The sequence below is a fragment of the Thunnus albacares genome, chromosome 3 (genome assembly GCF_914725855.1).
Source record: "Thunnus albacares chromosome 3, fThuAlb1.1, whole genome shotgun sequence".
Classification (NCBI taxonomy): Eukaryota; Metazoa; Chordata; class Actinopteri; order Scombriformes; family Scombridae; genus Thunnus; species Thunnus albacares.
In genome coordinates, this window is record NC_058108.1 from 8,007,612 (window position 1) to 8,023,426 (window position 15,815).

Consider the following 15,815-nt stretch of genomic DNA (forward strand, 5'->3'; position numbering starts at 1 on the left):
ATATCTGGGTTCTGTACTTAAGTACAGTTTTGAGGTACTTTTACTTTACTTTTTATACATTTCAAAGGCAAATATTGTAACACTGAACTACATGTGTTTGACAACTGTTACCGTTAACATTGAAAATCAAGGTTTTACATATAAAAATATTATCAGTTTATAAAATACGATGTATCGATATAGATTAAACTACCAATCAGTATATAAAGTAAAAAACAGCATTACTTCTACCAGCTACAACATAACAGACTGCATACACAATAATGAATCAGTGATAATAAATTAAAGTTCTACGTTTGCTGCTAATACAGTCTGTACTTGCATTTACTGCAAGTAATTTTGAACATAGTAATTCTACATGTAGTATTACTATTTGGAGTATTTTTATTTTGAGATACTGCTACTTTCACTTCAGTAAAAGACTTGAATACCACTGCTTTCCCAATGTGTGCTGGGTCAGAACAAGCAGGTAGAGAAAATCTTTTATCTCAAAAGCATCACTGTTTCCATATATCATGCTCAAGTTTCTGTGTAAATGAAGATGATCTTTTTGTGTGAAAGCTGATTTGTTTCTGGAATTGAAACACAGTATGTTGAAATAGCACACAAGAAATGACACCCATGCTCATGTTTCTTTGTAAATGGTGCTGACTGGAAGCCTCAGACGTCTTTGTGGTGTGGTGAGTGGGTGGACTGATGCCTTTCTGCAACATCATTTCATACGTTAGATTTAAATGTCAGTTTCCAAATCATGGGACATTGCCCAATGTACATCATGTCTTTAGCAACCACTACTACAGAAGAACCAAAAGAGACCAGATTGCATAATAAATCATTAGATAGTATTTGAAAAGTAGAAAATAAAATTAAACTGTAAACCTAAACATGTCAATCAACAGTCTGTGTTACTGTCATCTACAGTTGAGGTTTACTCATTTAATTATGGACTTCAACATTTGTCTCTCACTTATGTCCAGTCCAATGAAATTATTTATGGTATTTTTAAACCACTAATACAACACTTGTTTCTGCATCCTGTCATGTGATTTCCTGTGAGATGTCAAATTCAGCTGTGGTTAGTCAGTCTATGCGTGGACAGATCAGGCTTCTGCTCCACCCGTCAGAATGTGAGCAGCACTAACTGGACTCAAGGAACAAAAGCAACTCCAGACCAGCTGCTCAGGGGTCTTCAGTGTAACGCTGCTGTGAGGCCCAAAGCGTTATATTTTTACGCAGATAGCGGAAGTAAAAGCTCGGGTGGAGATGTTTGTTGGCATGCGTTTGTTTCATGTGAACATTTTTTATTGAAGAGGAAGTTCAGGGAGAAAAAATGGAAGAGCGCAACCCCGTCAGCTTCTCGAGACTCTTATCAGGTAACAGAAAAACAGAAAAATAATAGAAATGTGTCTGTGTATTTGTCATATATTCATGTGTGTGAGAGAGAGACGACTACTTGCTTGCTCAACATTGTCTCTATACAGTATGTGTGAATGTGTGTTTGCAAAAAGGCTGGTTTATTACTGACATGCCACACCATTATTGCACTCAGTCACATCCAGACCTACAGTACATGTAAACCATCTGGCATACTGTGGGGAGAGACCAGCTGATACTCTTGATAACATGCAGCCTCCACACAGAAAAAAGGCCCAAAGCAAGAATCAAACATACTAGTTTAATACTGCAAAGCAACTATGATAAACACCGAGCCAACATGTCAACCCTGCTCAGGTCCAATTCATACAAATATCTTACAGAGGGTTCAATTTTAGTATTTCATCAGTCGAGGATCTTTTTGACATAATTGTTGCTGTTGTTAAAAAAGAACACACTTGCATGATCTATGAATTCAAATACTTTCAGATGTACGCAACTAACATTGGCTTACAACACACCACTTACATTACAAACAGGCAAGAGAAAAACAAAGAGGAAGGAAGGCAAACATGTTGTATCCAAATATAATATAATTAACTAGTCAGATCAAACAAACAGCTAATGCTCAAATGATTTGTCAATTAATCGATCATCAGAAAATTAATCAGCAACTGTGTCGATAATTAAACCATTTACAGAAACGCCAAACATCTGCTTGTTCCAGCTCTTCAAATTTTAGGATGTGCTGCTATTCTCTGTTTTATATTGTTGTAAACTGAATATTTTGGGGTTTGGGACAAAAAAAGACATTTGAAAACTTGACCTTGGGCTCCAGAAAACTGTAATGGAGATTATTCACTATTTCCTGACATTTTATAGACATAACAATTTATCAATTAATCAAGAAAACAATTAACTTATTAATCTGTAATGATTAATGCCTACATAACAAAAGCTGAGATAAGTAAACACATACTGTAATCAGCGTTCATTTGTCATTCTCACCCCAGATGAGAGCACTATTTCCACCCTGTCCGCGGACTCCTGTGAGTACTATCAGACAGAAATATTTGACCAGCTGCCCAGCGTTCAGGCCACCCGGGCTGAGCAGAACAGGCCGGAGGAGCAGCTCGGCCATGGCCACCTGACCAGAGGACCCAGAGACAAGGCATCCATGCAGCCGCTCAGGAGCCTGGCCATGTGTATTCAGGGGAAGAGAGATGCCAGGTGTGCAAACTTATTACACATTCCTCAAACCTGCTTATTCTCATTCTACATATTATTCTGATATTCTCCAGGAAGACGTCCATGCTGCCACCTCCTCTAGCACAATATGTAGCATCATAGATCTGAATAAAAATGAGATTTTATTAAGTTACCCACATAGTACAATATTCTATATTCTTAACCTGTTTCTCTTACACTAGTTGTCCAAACATTTTTGGCTTGTAAACCCTTGAAATGAAAATGAGGATTTGTCCACATATGAACATTCATTACAGATTGAGTGTCTGTTGGAGTGTCTATGAATGTCCAGTTTAGCTATGAAGTGATGTTTCCTCAGATTTTTGTATTTCAGCACTTTTTAAGGGCCTAAAAATACACAGTCATTCAGTAATTCACATACAAACAGAAAATATAAATATGGAAATTTAAGAAAAAACACATGATATATATTAAAACTGCTTTTCAGGCAGAGGAGGAAGATGCAAACCAGCAATATTGGTTTTTGGGAGTCCTGGAGGCGCAGCCAGAGTATCTACAGGAAGAGGGCGTGGGAACAGTTGGGAGGAGCTTTAGCAAGCCTGTTGCCATGGCAACACACTCTCCGTACCATTCAGGGTAAGACACCTGCAGTACATGATATGGATTTTGCACCTACTGGTAGTAAGTGTGCTTCAGACAAACTTTATTTCATGAGGCATAATCGAAATCACTCCCTGTTCTGTTGCAGGCAGGTTTGGCATAGGCGTGAAGGCCTACTTTGTTTTCCTCAGATATCTGATTTTCTTGAACATACTCTACTGTGCTCTCATATGGGGTTTCATTCTGGGGCCTACAACGTTTTATTGCAGGAGCAACAACAATGGTGAGTCCGCTAGCTGTAATAACAGGTTTCAGTAAATTAGAAATACACAGATACACAGTTTTGTTGTTCTCTGTGATTTTACAGAACCTTTGAAGTTTGGAGTAAATGACTCTGTATTGGATTTCGTTATGGGAACGGTAAAGTTTTTTGCTTGTGTGTGTGTGTGTAGTATATCTTTTTATTTATTTATATATGTTTTGCTTCATGTAATTTATTCTCCTTTCCTCCCTCCAGGGCTACCTGAATCGTTCTTCAGTGTTTGTTGCGTTCTATAGGCATGGTTGCCTTAATTTTAAATGCTTGAATACACCTCTACTGTACCTCGCTGGAATCCTCACCATCCTCTTCCTTAGTGCCATCATGGTGGTCCGCAGGTCAGTGGTCCGTGACAACACAGCAAAAAAAAAAAAAAAAAGTTTCAATAACCATTTTTCTGTACATCTTAAAGAAAGTGTCCATCCACCTGTAAACCTTTCCAATAGAACGATAGTTGGCTACAAGCACACGTGGATGCTGGGGAAGCGTTACAGTATGAATGTGACCTATAAGATCTTCTGTGGCTGGGACTTCACCATCCAGTGTCCTACTGCAGCGACTCTCGAACGCAGCTTCATCAGAAACGACCTCAAGGTGAATAGACGCACATACCGTGCCACCATGCATGATGCCAATCTTCTCCACACAAACCAAAGACTAGCAACTAAGTGTTTAACAGGCCCGCCTAAATTCTCCAAAACTGTAGGTGTTCAGTTGGGTTGAATGGTTTCATAACCATCAAACCATTCAGTGAACCCTCACTGTATGGAAACATCAGCATTGGTTGTTTCTCAACTCATTTATTCAGGGCTTGTCTGTTAAAGGACAGGTTCACAATTTTCCATGTCTGTTTCAAAACAACAGTCAGGTGCCAATATGAACATTGAAAGGTTTTGCTCGCTGTAATCATTCCTCTTTTTCATACTGACCATTAGAAGATTTGCTCCAAATGTTCTTACAATGTAAGTGATGGGGACAAAATCTCATTTTGAGCAAGAATGTATTTAAAAGTTTATCTGAGGTTAATATGAGGCTTCAGCTTTTTGAGTTAGCCAAATAAAGTGGATATTTTCCACAGATAGTCTTAAAAAAATTCCTCTTTGTGTCTCAGTGGACATTGTTTTCCTGTTCAGTTGCAGTGGAAAGATCGTAACAAAAAGAGGGAATTTGGCACTAAAAAGAATTTAACTTTGAAAGATATTAACTTGATTTGACTAATTTGGACGGCTGAAGCTTCATATTAGCTTCAAATAAACATTTAAATACATTTTTTAACAGAAGGAGGACTGTGGATTTTTTCCCCCATCGCTTTCATTGAAAGTACATTATGAAGGGATCTTCTCATGGTTTTTGTTTGTATGTATTTATGTTCATGTGAACACCTGATATTGTTTTAGGATAAACTTGAAAAATTGTGAACCTATCCTTTAATTCTCAGACTCCAAATCTGGAGAACAGTAAGCACCTTTGTGTATCAGGAACAAAGTAACATTTAATTTGTTGTAAAAACAGTTTCCTACTTGTTATTTCATTTACAATAGCTGATAAAGATGGTATTCACCAGCTACTGCAGATGGTTGGTTTCCCACCCTGCTTCCAAGTGTGCACAAAACAGATGCATGCACACACACACACACACACACTCACATCCATGCCCATACATACAGTGTGTCCACCTGTGTAATGAAAAAAAAGCCACAAGAAGCAGATGAGGATATTTGGATGGAAGACATTTTAACAATAAGGATAAATTCATACACTGTTTCTCGGAGCTCTTGCCATGTCCTTCTGCGTTTTAGTATCTGTGATGCCCTTTATGACAAGGACTAGCTAAAGTCTTCCTGTATGTTTCTCTGCGTCTCCTCAGCTGTTCCTGGAGGAGCAGCGTTTCTCCATGCGTGAGGCTCGGAGGACGTTCAGACAGTGGGCACATCTCTATCTGCTAAGGTTCATCCTCAACCTGCTTGTTCTATCTCTGCTGATTGGAGCCTTCTACCTCATCTTCTTTGCCACGGAAAAGTCACAGTCTCAGCGGCACATGGTAAGGCTTTTGTGCTGAATATCCTGGATAATTTGAGCTCTTGGTGTATAACTTTTAATTTCTGACATCCCTGACTGTGCTCCCTTGGTGGATCCCTCCCAGTCACCGTTGGTCAGTCTGCTCCTCCAATACCTCCCTCCATTCACCATCACTTTCGTCAACCTATTCCTCCCTCACATCTTCCGTAAGATCTCATCTTTTGAAGATTACTCTTTCACCACGCAGGTCAATATCACCCTCATGAGGTAAGGTACACAGGAAGATAAGAACAGGGAAACCTACATATACACACACACACCTGCATGGATTCACTCTGTCTTTTCTTCAGGAGCATCTTCTTGAAGCTGGCCTCCCTGGGGATCTTCTTAGTTTTTGTCATCAAAAAACCATGTGAAGTGAGTTGAGAGACATTCATGTTTCAAGGTCCAACACACTGAGCTTTAATGAGACTTCAGGCACAAAGTAATGCTGTCTGTCTCTGAGTCAGACTTTCAGGACTGATATGTGGATCCCTGATATAAGTTTCCAAGTGTTTTTAATCTCTCCTCATTTCTTTGGTTCCTACAGTGCAGAGAGAACGAGATTGGTAGAGAGATGTACAAGCTTTGCATCTTTAACTTCCTCACCACTTTCTGCAACGCCTTCCTCTTGAACTACCCCAGGAAGTGGGTTTGCAACAGTTCTTTCTTTTTTAGTCATCGTTAGTGGTGTGAAAGAAAAGATCAATGTTTCATGTCTTCCTTGAGAAGATTCTACAGCAGTTTGGCTAATCTAGGAACAGTTTCAAGCTCAATTGTGCTACAAGTCGTACTCAAGATGAATTAACTATCTTTTCTCTGTCTGACAGGGTGCTGCAGGAGAAGTACCCCTCATCCTTACTGGCCCGGCTGTCAGGGAAACAGCACTTTCTGATCCCTTTCAATGTGCTGGATCTGGTGTATATTCAAACAGTGTCCTGGGTGGGAGTCTACTACTGCCCTCTGCTGCCTCTGATAGGAATTGTCATACTGATAATGACGTTCTACATCAAGAAGGTTGGCTGAAACACATCAGAGTTATGGAGCAACTAGGATATATTATTATTATTATTCCTCTGTGTCTCTTGATGAAAGTTGTTGTTTTAAAATAATACAACATATAACCTCACATACACAACAGTAAATGATGGTTACAACAAATGGAATAGAGATCAATAAATCAAGATTCTGACATTCTTTTATCATTTGTTTAGTCAAATAATGAGTTTTGTGCAGCTGCGAATCAACAAGTCAACATTTTTTCAAAGGAATGATTTTGGAAAAGTTGGGGAAATACACTTATTGTTTCTTTTCAACCGAGAGTTGGATGGGAAGATTGTTACCTGTGTAATTTTTGTCTGTCTCCAAGTAACAAAATCTGCCCACCAGTACCTCTAAAGCTCACTGATTAACATGTTAGATCTTGTTCAATCCAAACAAAAAGTGTAAAAATTTGTAAATTTGTGGTTTTACAGGGGTTATGTGCCAAACTATTTCCTGGTTGGGTGCAGTGACTTCCTGGAGTCCAGTTGTCAGCAAGCGGTTGCCACAAAGTCACTGTGCCTGGACAAGAAATAATCTGGCACATAATGTTGTTTCCTTTGTAAGTAAACAAGATTATAAAGTGTTAATTGGTGAGTTTTGGAGATGCTGACTGGTAGATTTGGTTACTTTTGGACAGAGACAGGTTAGCAGTTTCCTCCTGTTTGAAGTCTTTATGCTAAGCTAAGCCAATTGTCTCCTGACTCAAGCTTCATATAACGCAGAGATATAAGAGTGGTATTCATCTTCTTATCTAACTCCCGGAGAGAAAGCAATTAAGAAAGTTTCCCCAAAATGGTGAACTATTCCTTTAAGTAAAACAGCGTCTCTATTTCTTTTTTCATATTTCTCCACGTCTGTTCTGAAATGGTTTGTAAGATGTACAGTTTTTAATAGTGTGTCCATGTCTCTCTCTAACACTGTCTTCAGTTCACGGTGCTGCGGTGCTGCGTGGCAGAACAGAGGATGATTCGAGCCTCCAACTCCTCGGTTTTATTCCACTTCATGCTGCTGCTCGGCCTCCTCATGGCTGCAACCACTCTGAGCATAGAAATGTACTTTTTTTTAATTGTGATTTTGTACTTTGACAGTTATTGTTACAGACAACATATTATCTGTCACATAAGCTGTCTACATGTAACAGTGTTTGTTTTCAGTGTACCCTATTTGTGCCTATAGTCGTTTAATTGTTAGTATAAAAACCTAATTGCTGTTTTAGCACTATAAGGGAACATCACATTTCTATTTTACTTTTCTCCACACCTCATTTCTCCACTTTGTTCCTCCAGTTTCCTTCCCGGGAGCTTTTCATCGTCCTCTTGTAGTCCATTTGGAGAGGGAAAAACTGTGTTTAATGCGACTGAAAAGTGTGTGGAAAATCTCCCTAGCCTGGCACGGTCTACTCTCCACTACCTGGCATCTGAGGCCTTCGCCATACCGCTCCTACTAGCTGAGATGTAAGTATGCAATTGTTTTTGCAATGTGATTTTTTTTTTCTAGTTTGAAAGGAAAACAAGTATACCCATCCCTAAGACTGTTTCAGTCTACAGCACTTTTTGATGAGAGGACTAAAACCTTACTGTACACAATCACAAACACATTAACAGTACTGATAATGAATGAATACAAGCTGTTTTAAAATAAACATAATGTTCTGTCATCTGATCTGCCGGTGCAGTCTTTGAATGTGACATGAAACACGTTCTGTTTCCTCAGTATAATCTTAACCTCATATGTGTCACGGAGACGAGCCAATCAGAAGGCCATCGAGAGACTGAAAGATATGCTGGTTATGGTAAGTCACATGTCACCAGACATCTCACATACCTACACATTCGTCACAGAAACAAGGAGAGGAAATATGCAAGTTACACCCAACTGGTTTGGTTGTTGCAAGTGAATTATTTATGCTGGGGTCTATTAGTGTTTTATACTTTTTTTTTTATCTGTGTGTCTCATAATGTGTGTATGTGTTAACTTCACAGAGCAGTTCAGATAAGCGTTTCCTGGTGAAACAGCACACCACAATGCTCAGACGTCATAAGAACCCCCGCCAAGTCCGTTCTGCAGGCTCCAAGGAGGATGTCCCCCTCAGCCACTATAACGACCCCACTCCACACAGTTAAACTCTGTAAAGTCCCCAAGCTGTCAGGCCTGTCTTGCACTTAAAAATAAAGTCTTGCTGAAACATTTCATTGTCTTGAAAGTCAAGAACTCATACTTTTCCAGTTACATTATATACAAATCTGCACACTTTTTTGAGATGTTTTTCTACTTTTGGTCATTTTGACATCCTTTTTATGTGCTTAAAATGCTTGACAATTTTTAGTTTTTTAATGTCTTATCATTTCATTTTACAGTGTTGTCTTATATTTGTAGACTGTGAGATCTCAGTTTTTTCATTGTAAATGAAATATAAATGAATGTATGTGTATAAATATATTTATATTATACTCAGTATTTCTAGTTGTGCTCCAAAATGTCACTTTAACTGTATCCAATTAACTGTGAATGTTTTTCAAATAAAATGCTGATACAACTTGTGGTTTGTGTATTTTTAAGCTTTATTGGAGTGAAAACGAAGCCAAACATGCAGCCTAATATGTTATCTACTTGCAACACATGTGTAACACCCCTAGTCTTTACACACACACATACATGCACACACACACACACACACACACACACACACACACACACACACACACACACACACACACACACACTCGAGCCAGAGAAACCATGTCAGAGATAATTGCAGACCACTGTTTGTTATGAAGAAACTACAGGCGCTGAATTTATTGCCAATTTTGGGTGAGTTAGTCGAAAATTTATTTAAAATAGCTGCATAAATGAATCGTTTAATGGACTGATATTCTTATTAGATCCTGTTGTTGATTTTATTTTTCAGCTCTGGCAAATGTGTTCGTCAAGATAAGTAAGTTTGTCAAAGTGGTGCTTAAGATGCGGAGCTCTTTTGTGTGTTTTCTGGTTCAGAACTTTTTGGATAGTTGCTGCATTATAGTGTGTGCTATTAGTTCAGGAGCTTGGTTTTCTTTTATCTCTTAACATTCTATATATGTGCAAAAAGAAATAAGATAATTTGGTGACTGTATGTCTCTAAACTCTCTTTAAAACCTGAACCAACATTTTTTCCAAAAGGTACTGTATTCATGTTCATGTAAGTAAATTTCTTTCTTAAGGTGGATCAGTCTCTCTTCGCCCAGTGCTTACTGGTCCTGACAAGGCCTACCTCGGCTCGGGGGTGGTTTTCCGTTGTATTGCGCCTGACTCCTCTCTGCCAGTCACCTATGAGCTGATGAAGGATGGTGGGCTGCGGATAGCCACAGGCACCGATCTCCAAGGGGACCAACCTGCAGCATTCTTCCAAAAGGTCACTATGACATCAGAGGGGTCATACCACTGCGAGGCAAAGACAGGGGAAGGCACAGGAATTAGCAACAAGATCAGGCTAAGTGTAGTCAGTGAGTACCAGACACACAGAGAAAGTATTTATCTTGTTAGAGCTTTAAAGTCCTGGTTATTTTACTTGAGACAATCACCTCAAACTTGACCTCTTCCTCTCCTCCCCAACCGTCTATCATTCCCTCACTTCTAGTTCCAGCATCAATGACCAGAGTGAACTCTGAGCCCTTCCCCCCAGTCGCATTTGAGGGCTCACGCATTGTTCTGAGCTGTGATGTCACAAAGGGCTCCCACCTTTCCTACACGTGGTTTTTCAACAGGAAGGAAATAACGCCTTCAACCTCTTCTTTACTGCACGCCACTGGGAACAAGCTAGTGATGGAGAAGGTGACTCCAGGGCATGCTGGGTACTATTACTGCATGGCTTGGTCCAGCGTGCAGAACATCAGGAGGTTTTCCAGCAGCACAGAGGTCAAGGTGGAGGTCAAAGGTATAAATCCATAAAAAATTCAAATGTAACACAGTAGATTGAAGATTTGCAGGAAGGTGGAATTGAGAAAATTGACTGGAATAAAACTTGGTCATTACCATATAAATTCTGTATATCCAATAAGGCTAGAGAAATACATTTAAAAACCCTACATAAAATATACCCAACAAATGTTTTTGTTTTGCTGATGTCAATATTAACAGCACTTTTAGTAGAAAAGAATATGAATTCCTCACTCAACTCAACTTTTTCAATTGACCAAATTTTGGGCAGATTTTAGTTGTCCAACGTAAAACATAGTTTTAAAGTTGTAGGAGCTATTTATCAGTTTGGTTGTTGTTTTACTAATGGTAATTAGCATTATTTGATGATTCTCAATATTTAGTTTATTTAGATTTGATTTCAATAGTATTTTCTTTTGCTAATTATTTGTTTAGTTTAATTATTTGCTTGTTTAGCGTATTTAGTTTTGTTTTTATTTTGTTTTGTGAATTGGGTAACACTGGGCACATGAGGTTATAGGTACGTTATATAGGACCAGCATGCACCTGGGGTGGGCCTATGGGTTTTTACTAGAGCAAGAGAGGCAGCAGGAGCCATGATCTCTTTATTCTTTTGTTTGTTTGCTTGTTTTTGAGGAATAAACCTTCAGAAACACAAAAACTTTGCATGGACAGTGGACTTCTTTTGCCTGCATACATCACATGCCCACGCTGCATCAATGGCATCAGTTTTATTTTAGTTTGATTTTGATTCTTGATGAAAGGCCACTACAATTTTTTTTTTTTCAAAACCAAAAGAGTCTATGCATAATTATGAAGTTGGAAGCAATTGTCTAAAACTGTCTTTGATTTATGCTGCATCATTCAGAGTTGCCTTCAGTCAAAGTAGCCTAGCCCAAAACAGTAAAAACAGCCACATACCAAAAGTACACAATCTACTTTTGGCCACACACTCCTGATTTGTACACCCACCTGACATTTTGGTTAGATTTGTACAAAGTTTCACCACTGGCTGATATGTATTGTATCATCACTCTCCCCATCTTCTCTCCTCTTCATTCTGCCATCAGTCCATGTTTCAACACCAAGGATCTCCTTCTCCATCTCCAAAGTGGGAGACAGTTACCATGGGAATGTAACTTGCTGGTCATCAAGAGGGACTCCTCCAGTAAACTTCTCTCTGTCAGTAGACAACAAGGAAGTGGAAGCTGTCATAGCGGCTGAATCCCTTGCTGCCTGGTTCCCTGTTGCCATGGTACCCGGTCTGGACATGGGCATGGCCCGATGTCGGGTGAAAACTGAGGTGCAGGAGTTGTTAAGTGAGCCTGTGACTCTGGAAGTGGGTATGAGCTACACAGACATGTGAAGTAAACATGTGTTACTTTGATTCCCTGCCTTTAATTTCCCCCTCTTTATTAATATTTCTCTCATTGCCCTCCTCTCTTTTTATCAGTCCCAGTCGGGGGTGATGTAAAAGTTGAAGTTGAACATCTTTACAGAGCTGACTCAAAACTGGTTGGTGTCAGGCTGAGCTGCCAAATCAGCAGAGGAACTTTTCCTTATATCTCCTGGCTCTTGAACGACTCTGTTCTTCCTCCTGTGACCCATGTGGACTCCCATATTCAGCCCACCTTGCCTCACTATGCCCTTGTTGACCATAGACGAACCCTCATTCTGGCCAAGCTTGGCCCAGAGGAGTCTGGGTATTACCGCTGCAGGGCCAGGGACAGCTATGATGACTATGGTGCCTGGGTGGAGAGTACAGCCGTCCTGGTTCGACTAACAGGTTGAAAAGATCAAGACTAGGTGTTGAATACAATTAACATTAAATGATTAGTTTTATATTTTAGAAAATATACATAGTCACTTTCTTGCTGAGAGTTAGACAAGAAGATTGATACAACACATGTCTGTGTAGCTAACAGTTCTGCAAGCAGCTGCTTAGCCTACCTTAACATAAAGATTGCAAATAGGGCTAAACAGCTAGCCTGCCTCTATATGGATTAAACAAACATGAGATAAGATATAACATGTTAATTGGTGAGCTTTAGAGGTGCTGGTTGGCAGATTTTGTTGCCTTTTGGCAAAGACAAGCTAGCTGTTTCCCCTTGTTTTTAGTCTTTATGCTAAGCTAACTTCTCAACTGCTAAACTAGATTTCTTCTTAATCCAGACTCATCTTAACATTTGACATGTGCCTTTTTAAAATAAATTTCCTCTTTGTGTGAGGTCTCTGCACTCTTCACCACATCATACTTTTTACTCTTGATCAGACAGGATCCTTAACTCCATGCCACGAGCAACATCTTCCACTGAAACACCACCAAGTAAAAAGCACATATCGTATATTTAAATGACTTACGTGCTGCCATTAAAGTATATAATGTTTCACCGGCCTTGTGTCTTCCACAGATGTTTTCATAACTGCCATAGAGGTCATCGCCATAGTGTTCTGCTGCTTCCTTCTTCTCACTTTGACTGTGGCCGTAGCCTGTGTGTACAAGAAGTTTGGCCATGAGCAAGGTGTGTGTGCCCGTCTATGTGTGAGGAAAAAATCAACTGACTTGAGACTTCTACCTGACTTAAATATGTCTCTTCCTCTTTTCCCTTCTCATTTCCTTCTCAGCTCGTGCCCACACTGTTACAACAAAGTAAGCTTTACCTCAGTTGACTTTCTAATGCTTATTGTTGTTAAGCAAGCGTAAGTGTATTATTGTACTGTAAGTCAAATCAACTAGTTCAACAATGTTTGTACCTTCTAGTCCCAGTCTGGATACATTTCCTATGTCTTCACCCACATCCCAGTCAGGAGACAGGCAAGCCGATACTTCCTCTGTCCAACTTTGCTCTTCTTCAACGTGATGAACTACAAGAAGTGGTGCAGCAGTTACGTTCTGCAACATGTGTTCTTGACCAAATGCTTACTAAGTTTTTAGCTGTTTGGTAAATGATGTCCTTGAGATTGTGAATGCCTCCCTACTCTCTGGAATCTTCCCCACAGGTCTTAAACATATTATTATAACACCATTGTTGAAAAAGAGTTATCTTGATCCATGTGTTTTTGAGAACTACCGACCAATCCCAAACCTTCCATTCCTGGGAAAAATTCTTGAAAAGGTTGTATACCAACAATTACATATGTATCAGTCATCTAACAATTTGTTTGAAGTCTGGTTTTAGAGTTAACCACAGTAAAGACACTACCCTGGTCAGAGTTGTTAACAATCTTCAGACAACCATAAAGTTTCTATTCTTGTACTTCTTGATCGCAATGCAACCTTCATCACAGTCGACCATATAATTCTTCTTCAGTGCCTAGACCACTGTTTAGTCCTTAGAGGCACAGTTCTTAATTGGCTTTCTTCCCATTTTAATGGAGGATCTTTTTCTGTTTCTATTGGTAACTTTGAATCACTCAAAGTCTGCGTTCCACATGGAGTCCCTCAAGGGTCAGTTCTTGGCCCACTGCTGTTTAATTTGTATATGCTCCCACTTGGGTCCATCATTCGGCAATACAATATTTCATATCACTCCTATGCTGATGATACAGTTATACATAACTGTTTCTGCCTTACCTTACTCCAATGAATGGCCTCATCCAATGCATTGCAAATATCAAATATTGGATGGCCACACATTTTTTACTGATAAATGAGGACAAAACAGAGATTCTTTTAGTAGGTCCCAAGGCTTTGAGGCACCAGATTCATTCTTTGTTAACTTCCCTGTTGGTAAAACCTTGTGAGCATGTCAAAAACTTTGAGGAGTGATTTTGGATACTAATCTTAACTTCCAGAAGCACATATCTAATATCTCCAAGACTGCCTTTTATCATCCCAGAAATACATGTAAAGTTAGATGTTTCTTGTCACAGTCAGACTCTGAAAAGCTGTTTCATGCTTTTATTTCTAATAGACTAGATTACTGTAATGCATTTTTTGCCGGAACGACAAAGCAGCTGTTAAATAAACTCCAGCTTATTCAGAATGCTGCAGCCAGAGTATTAACTAAAATCAAAAGGTTTGAACACATCACTCCTTTAACTTCTCTTCACAGGCTCCCAGTAAAACTAAGAAATGATTTAAAAATACTTCTCATTGTTTTTAAATCTATGAACAGCTTAGCTCCTTTCTACATTGTTGACATGCTCACTGAGTACACATCGGATTAAGGAATCTTAAATCATCAAGCAAAGGTCTCGTCACTATACCAAGAATAAATTCTAAATTAAATATGGTGCCTTCAGTCATTATGGTCCTACTCTCTGGAATTCTCTACCACATGAACTAATCTGCCACAACAGCGTCTTCTTTTAAAAGCAGACTATAAACATATCTTTTTTCGCAAGCTTGTAGTTAGGTTTAAAGTATGTAGTTAACGGCTAAAACTTTTATTTTTGAATCAGTATTATTAATATTATTCCCTTTTAAATAATAATAATAATAATACCTTCTTATGTTATTCCCTTTTTATTGTAATACCTTCTTATTTTATATGTTTTTATATATGTAATACTTTCTTATGTTACATTCTTATACCTCCTATGTTCTTATCTGATATGTTTTTTTCCATGTATGATTGCATTTGCCTATGTTTTTTGCTTTTTATCTTGAAGCACATTGAGTCTACACCTGTCGCATGAGCTATATAAATAAACTTGACTTGACTCTGCACACAGTGATGTCCACAATCAGGTAGAGCTATACAAGCCTACAAAACAGACAACATTGCATATATACACAATGATTTTACATCAGCGAAATATGACATAAAGTGGTAACACTTTATGACCCATTCTTACTGACATTTATATTTTAAAGAAGACTAATAAATAAATTGTAAATTTGTAGGAAGGCTCAAGGAAAGATCTATGTCATTTGGTTGCACTGGTGAGTATTGGTACATTTCCTAATAAAACTAGTAAATATTTTCTAGCGTAACTTGGAGAGTTTTCAGGTCAACCAAATATGCAAAAATGTGAAGTTTCTCCACAGTCAAGCATACAAATCACTGTAAATGGAGAATTAAGTTTCCAATCAAACAGTAAATTAAAATTTTGTGAATATTATTTTGGCTTTTAATGGAGCCAATTCCAGATGAAATCAACAACTGCTTATAAACTGAACACAAGAAACTAAATGAACCAAAAAAAAATAAACTTGCCTCTCTTTTCTCTTTAAACAGTATGGAATTACATAGTTCCATCATTTAAAACTTTCTAGGAAATTATTTGGAAATTGCAGACATGTCAAATAAAGTGTTACCTACTGTCCTCCAGAAACTTTATATCTCCAAAC

General features: G+C 38.7%; 2 protein-coding genes and 1 long non-coding RNA gene across 7 annotated transcripts; 2 read left to right on the forward strand and 1 right to left on the reverse strand.

Annotated features, from left to right (window-relative positions):
- The first annotated feature begins 958 nt into the window (after positions 1-958).
- On the forward strand, positions 959-9,266 carry tmc8 (transmembrane channel-like 8). The gene is made up of 16 exons (XM_044346132.1): positions 959-1,373; positions 2,388-2,604; positions 3,071-3,219; positions 3,332-3,466; positions 3,551-3,603; positions 3,701-3,840; positions 3,949-4,096; positions 5,370-5,543; positions 5,646-5,788; positions 5,872-5,938; positions 6,111-6,208; positions 6,391-6,577; positions 7,532-7,656; positions 7,891-8,058; positions 8,318-8,396; positions 8,587-9,266. Exons 1-16 carry the CDS (start codon positions 1,331-1,333, stop codon positions 8,725-8,727), a joined length of 2,067 nt encoding a protein of 688 aa, XP_044202067.1. The 5' UTR covers positions 959-1,330; the 3' UTR covers positions 8,728-9,266.
- Positions 7,558-11,602, reverse strand: LOC122978999. Its single transcript, XR_006402781.1, has 3 exons — positions 11,492-11,602; positions 9,855-10,024; positions 7,558-7,642 (listed from the first exon to the last, which is right to left on the reverse strand). It is a non-coding gene; the product is annotated as an uncharacterized LOC122978999 (long non-coding RNA).
- LOC122978996 (Fc receptor-like protein 5) lies at positions 9,317-15,196 on the forward strand. Of its 5 annotated transcripts, XM_044346134.1 has the most exons (10): positions 9,317-9,415; positions 9,513-9,539; positions 9,805-10,086; positions 10,221-10,517; positions 11,590-11,862; positions 11,973-12,305; positions 12,792-12,845; positions 12,931-13,041; positions 13,145-13,169; positions 13,281-15,196. In XM_044346134.1, exons 1-10 carry the CDS (start codon positions 9,376-9,378, stop codon positions 13,378-13,380), a joined length of 1,542 nt encoding a protein of 513 aa, XP_044202069.1. In that variant the 5' UTR covers positions 9,317-9,375; the 3' UTR covers positions 13,381-15,196. The 5 variants fall into 5 exon arrangements, 4 of the variants coding, with proteins under 4 accessions (XP_044202069.1, XP_044202070.1, XP_044202072.1 ...); XM_044346135.1 differs by lacking the exon at positions 12,792-12,845; XR_006402780.1 differs by lacking the exons at positions 13,145-13,169; positions 13,281-15,196 and having other exon boundaries at positions 11,973-12,325; positions 12,931-12,945.
- The last annotated feature ends 619 nt before the right edge of the window (positions 15,197-15,815 follow it).

Coding starts and splice junctions, on each gene's coding strand:
- tmc8 (XM_044346132.1), top strand. CDS start 1,331: ATGGAAGAGCGCAACCCCGTCAGCTTCTCGAGACTCTTATCAG. Junction 3,467..3,550: donor TTGCAGGAGCAACAACAATG/GTGAGTCCGCTA, acceptor GTGATTTTACAG/AACCTTTGAAGTTTGGAGTA. Junction 6,209..6,390: donor CTCTTGAACTACCCCAGGAA/GTGGGTTTGCAA, acceptor TCTGTCTGACAG/GGTGCTGCAGGAGAAGTACC.
- LOC122978996 (XM_044346134.1), top strand. CDS start 9,376: ATGAAGAAACTACAGGCGCTGAATTTATTGCCAATTTTGG. Junction 9,416..9,512: donor GAATTTATTGCCAATTTTGG/GTGAGTTAGTCG, acceptor TTTATTTTTCAG/CTCTGGCAAATGTGTTCGTC. Junction 10,087..10,220: donor GATCAGGCTAAGTGTAGTCA/GTGAGTACCAGA, acceptor CCTCACTTCTAG/TTCCAGCATCAATGACCAGA.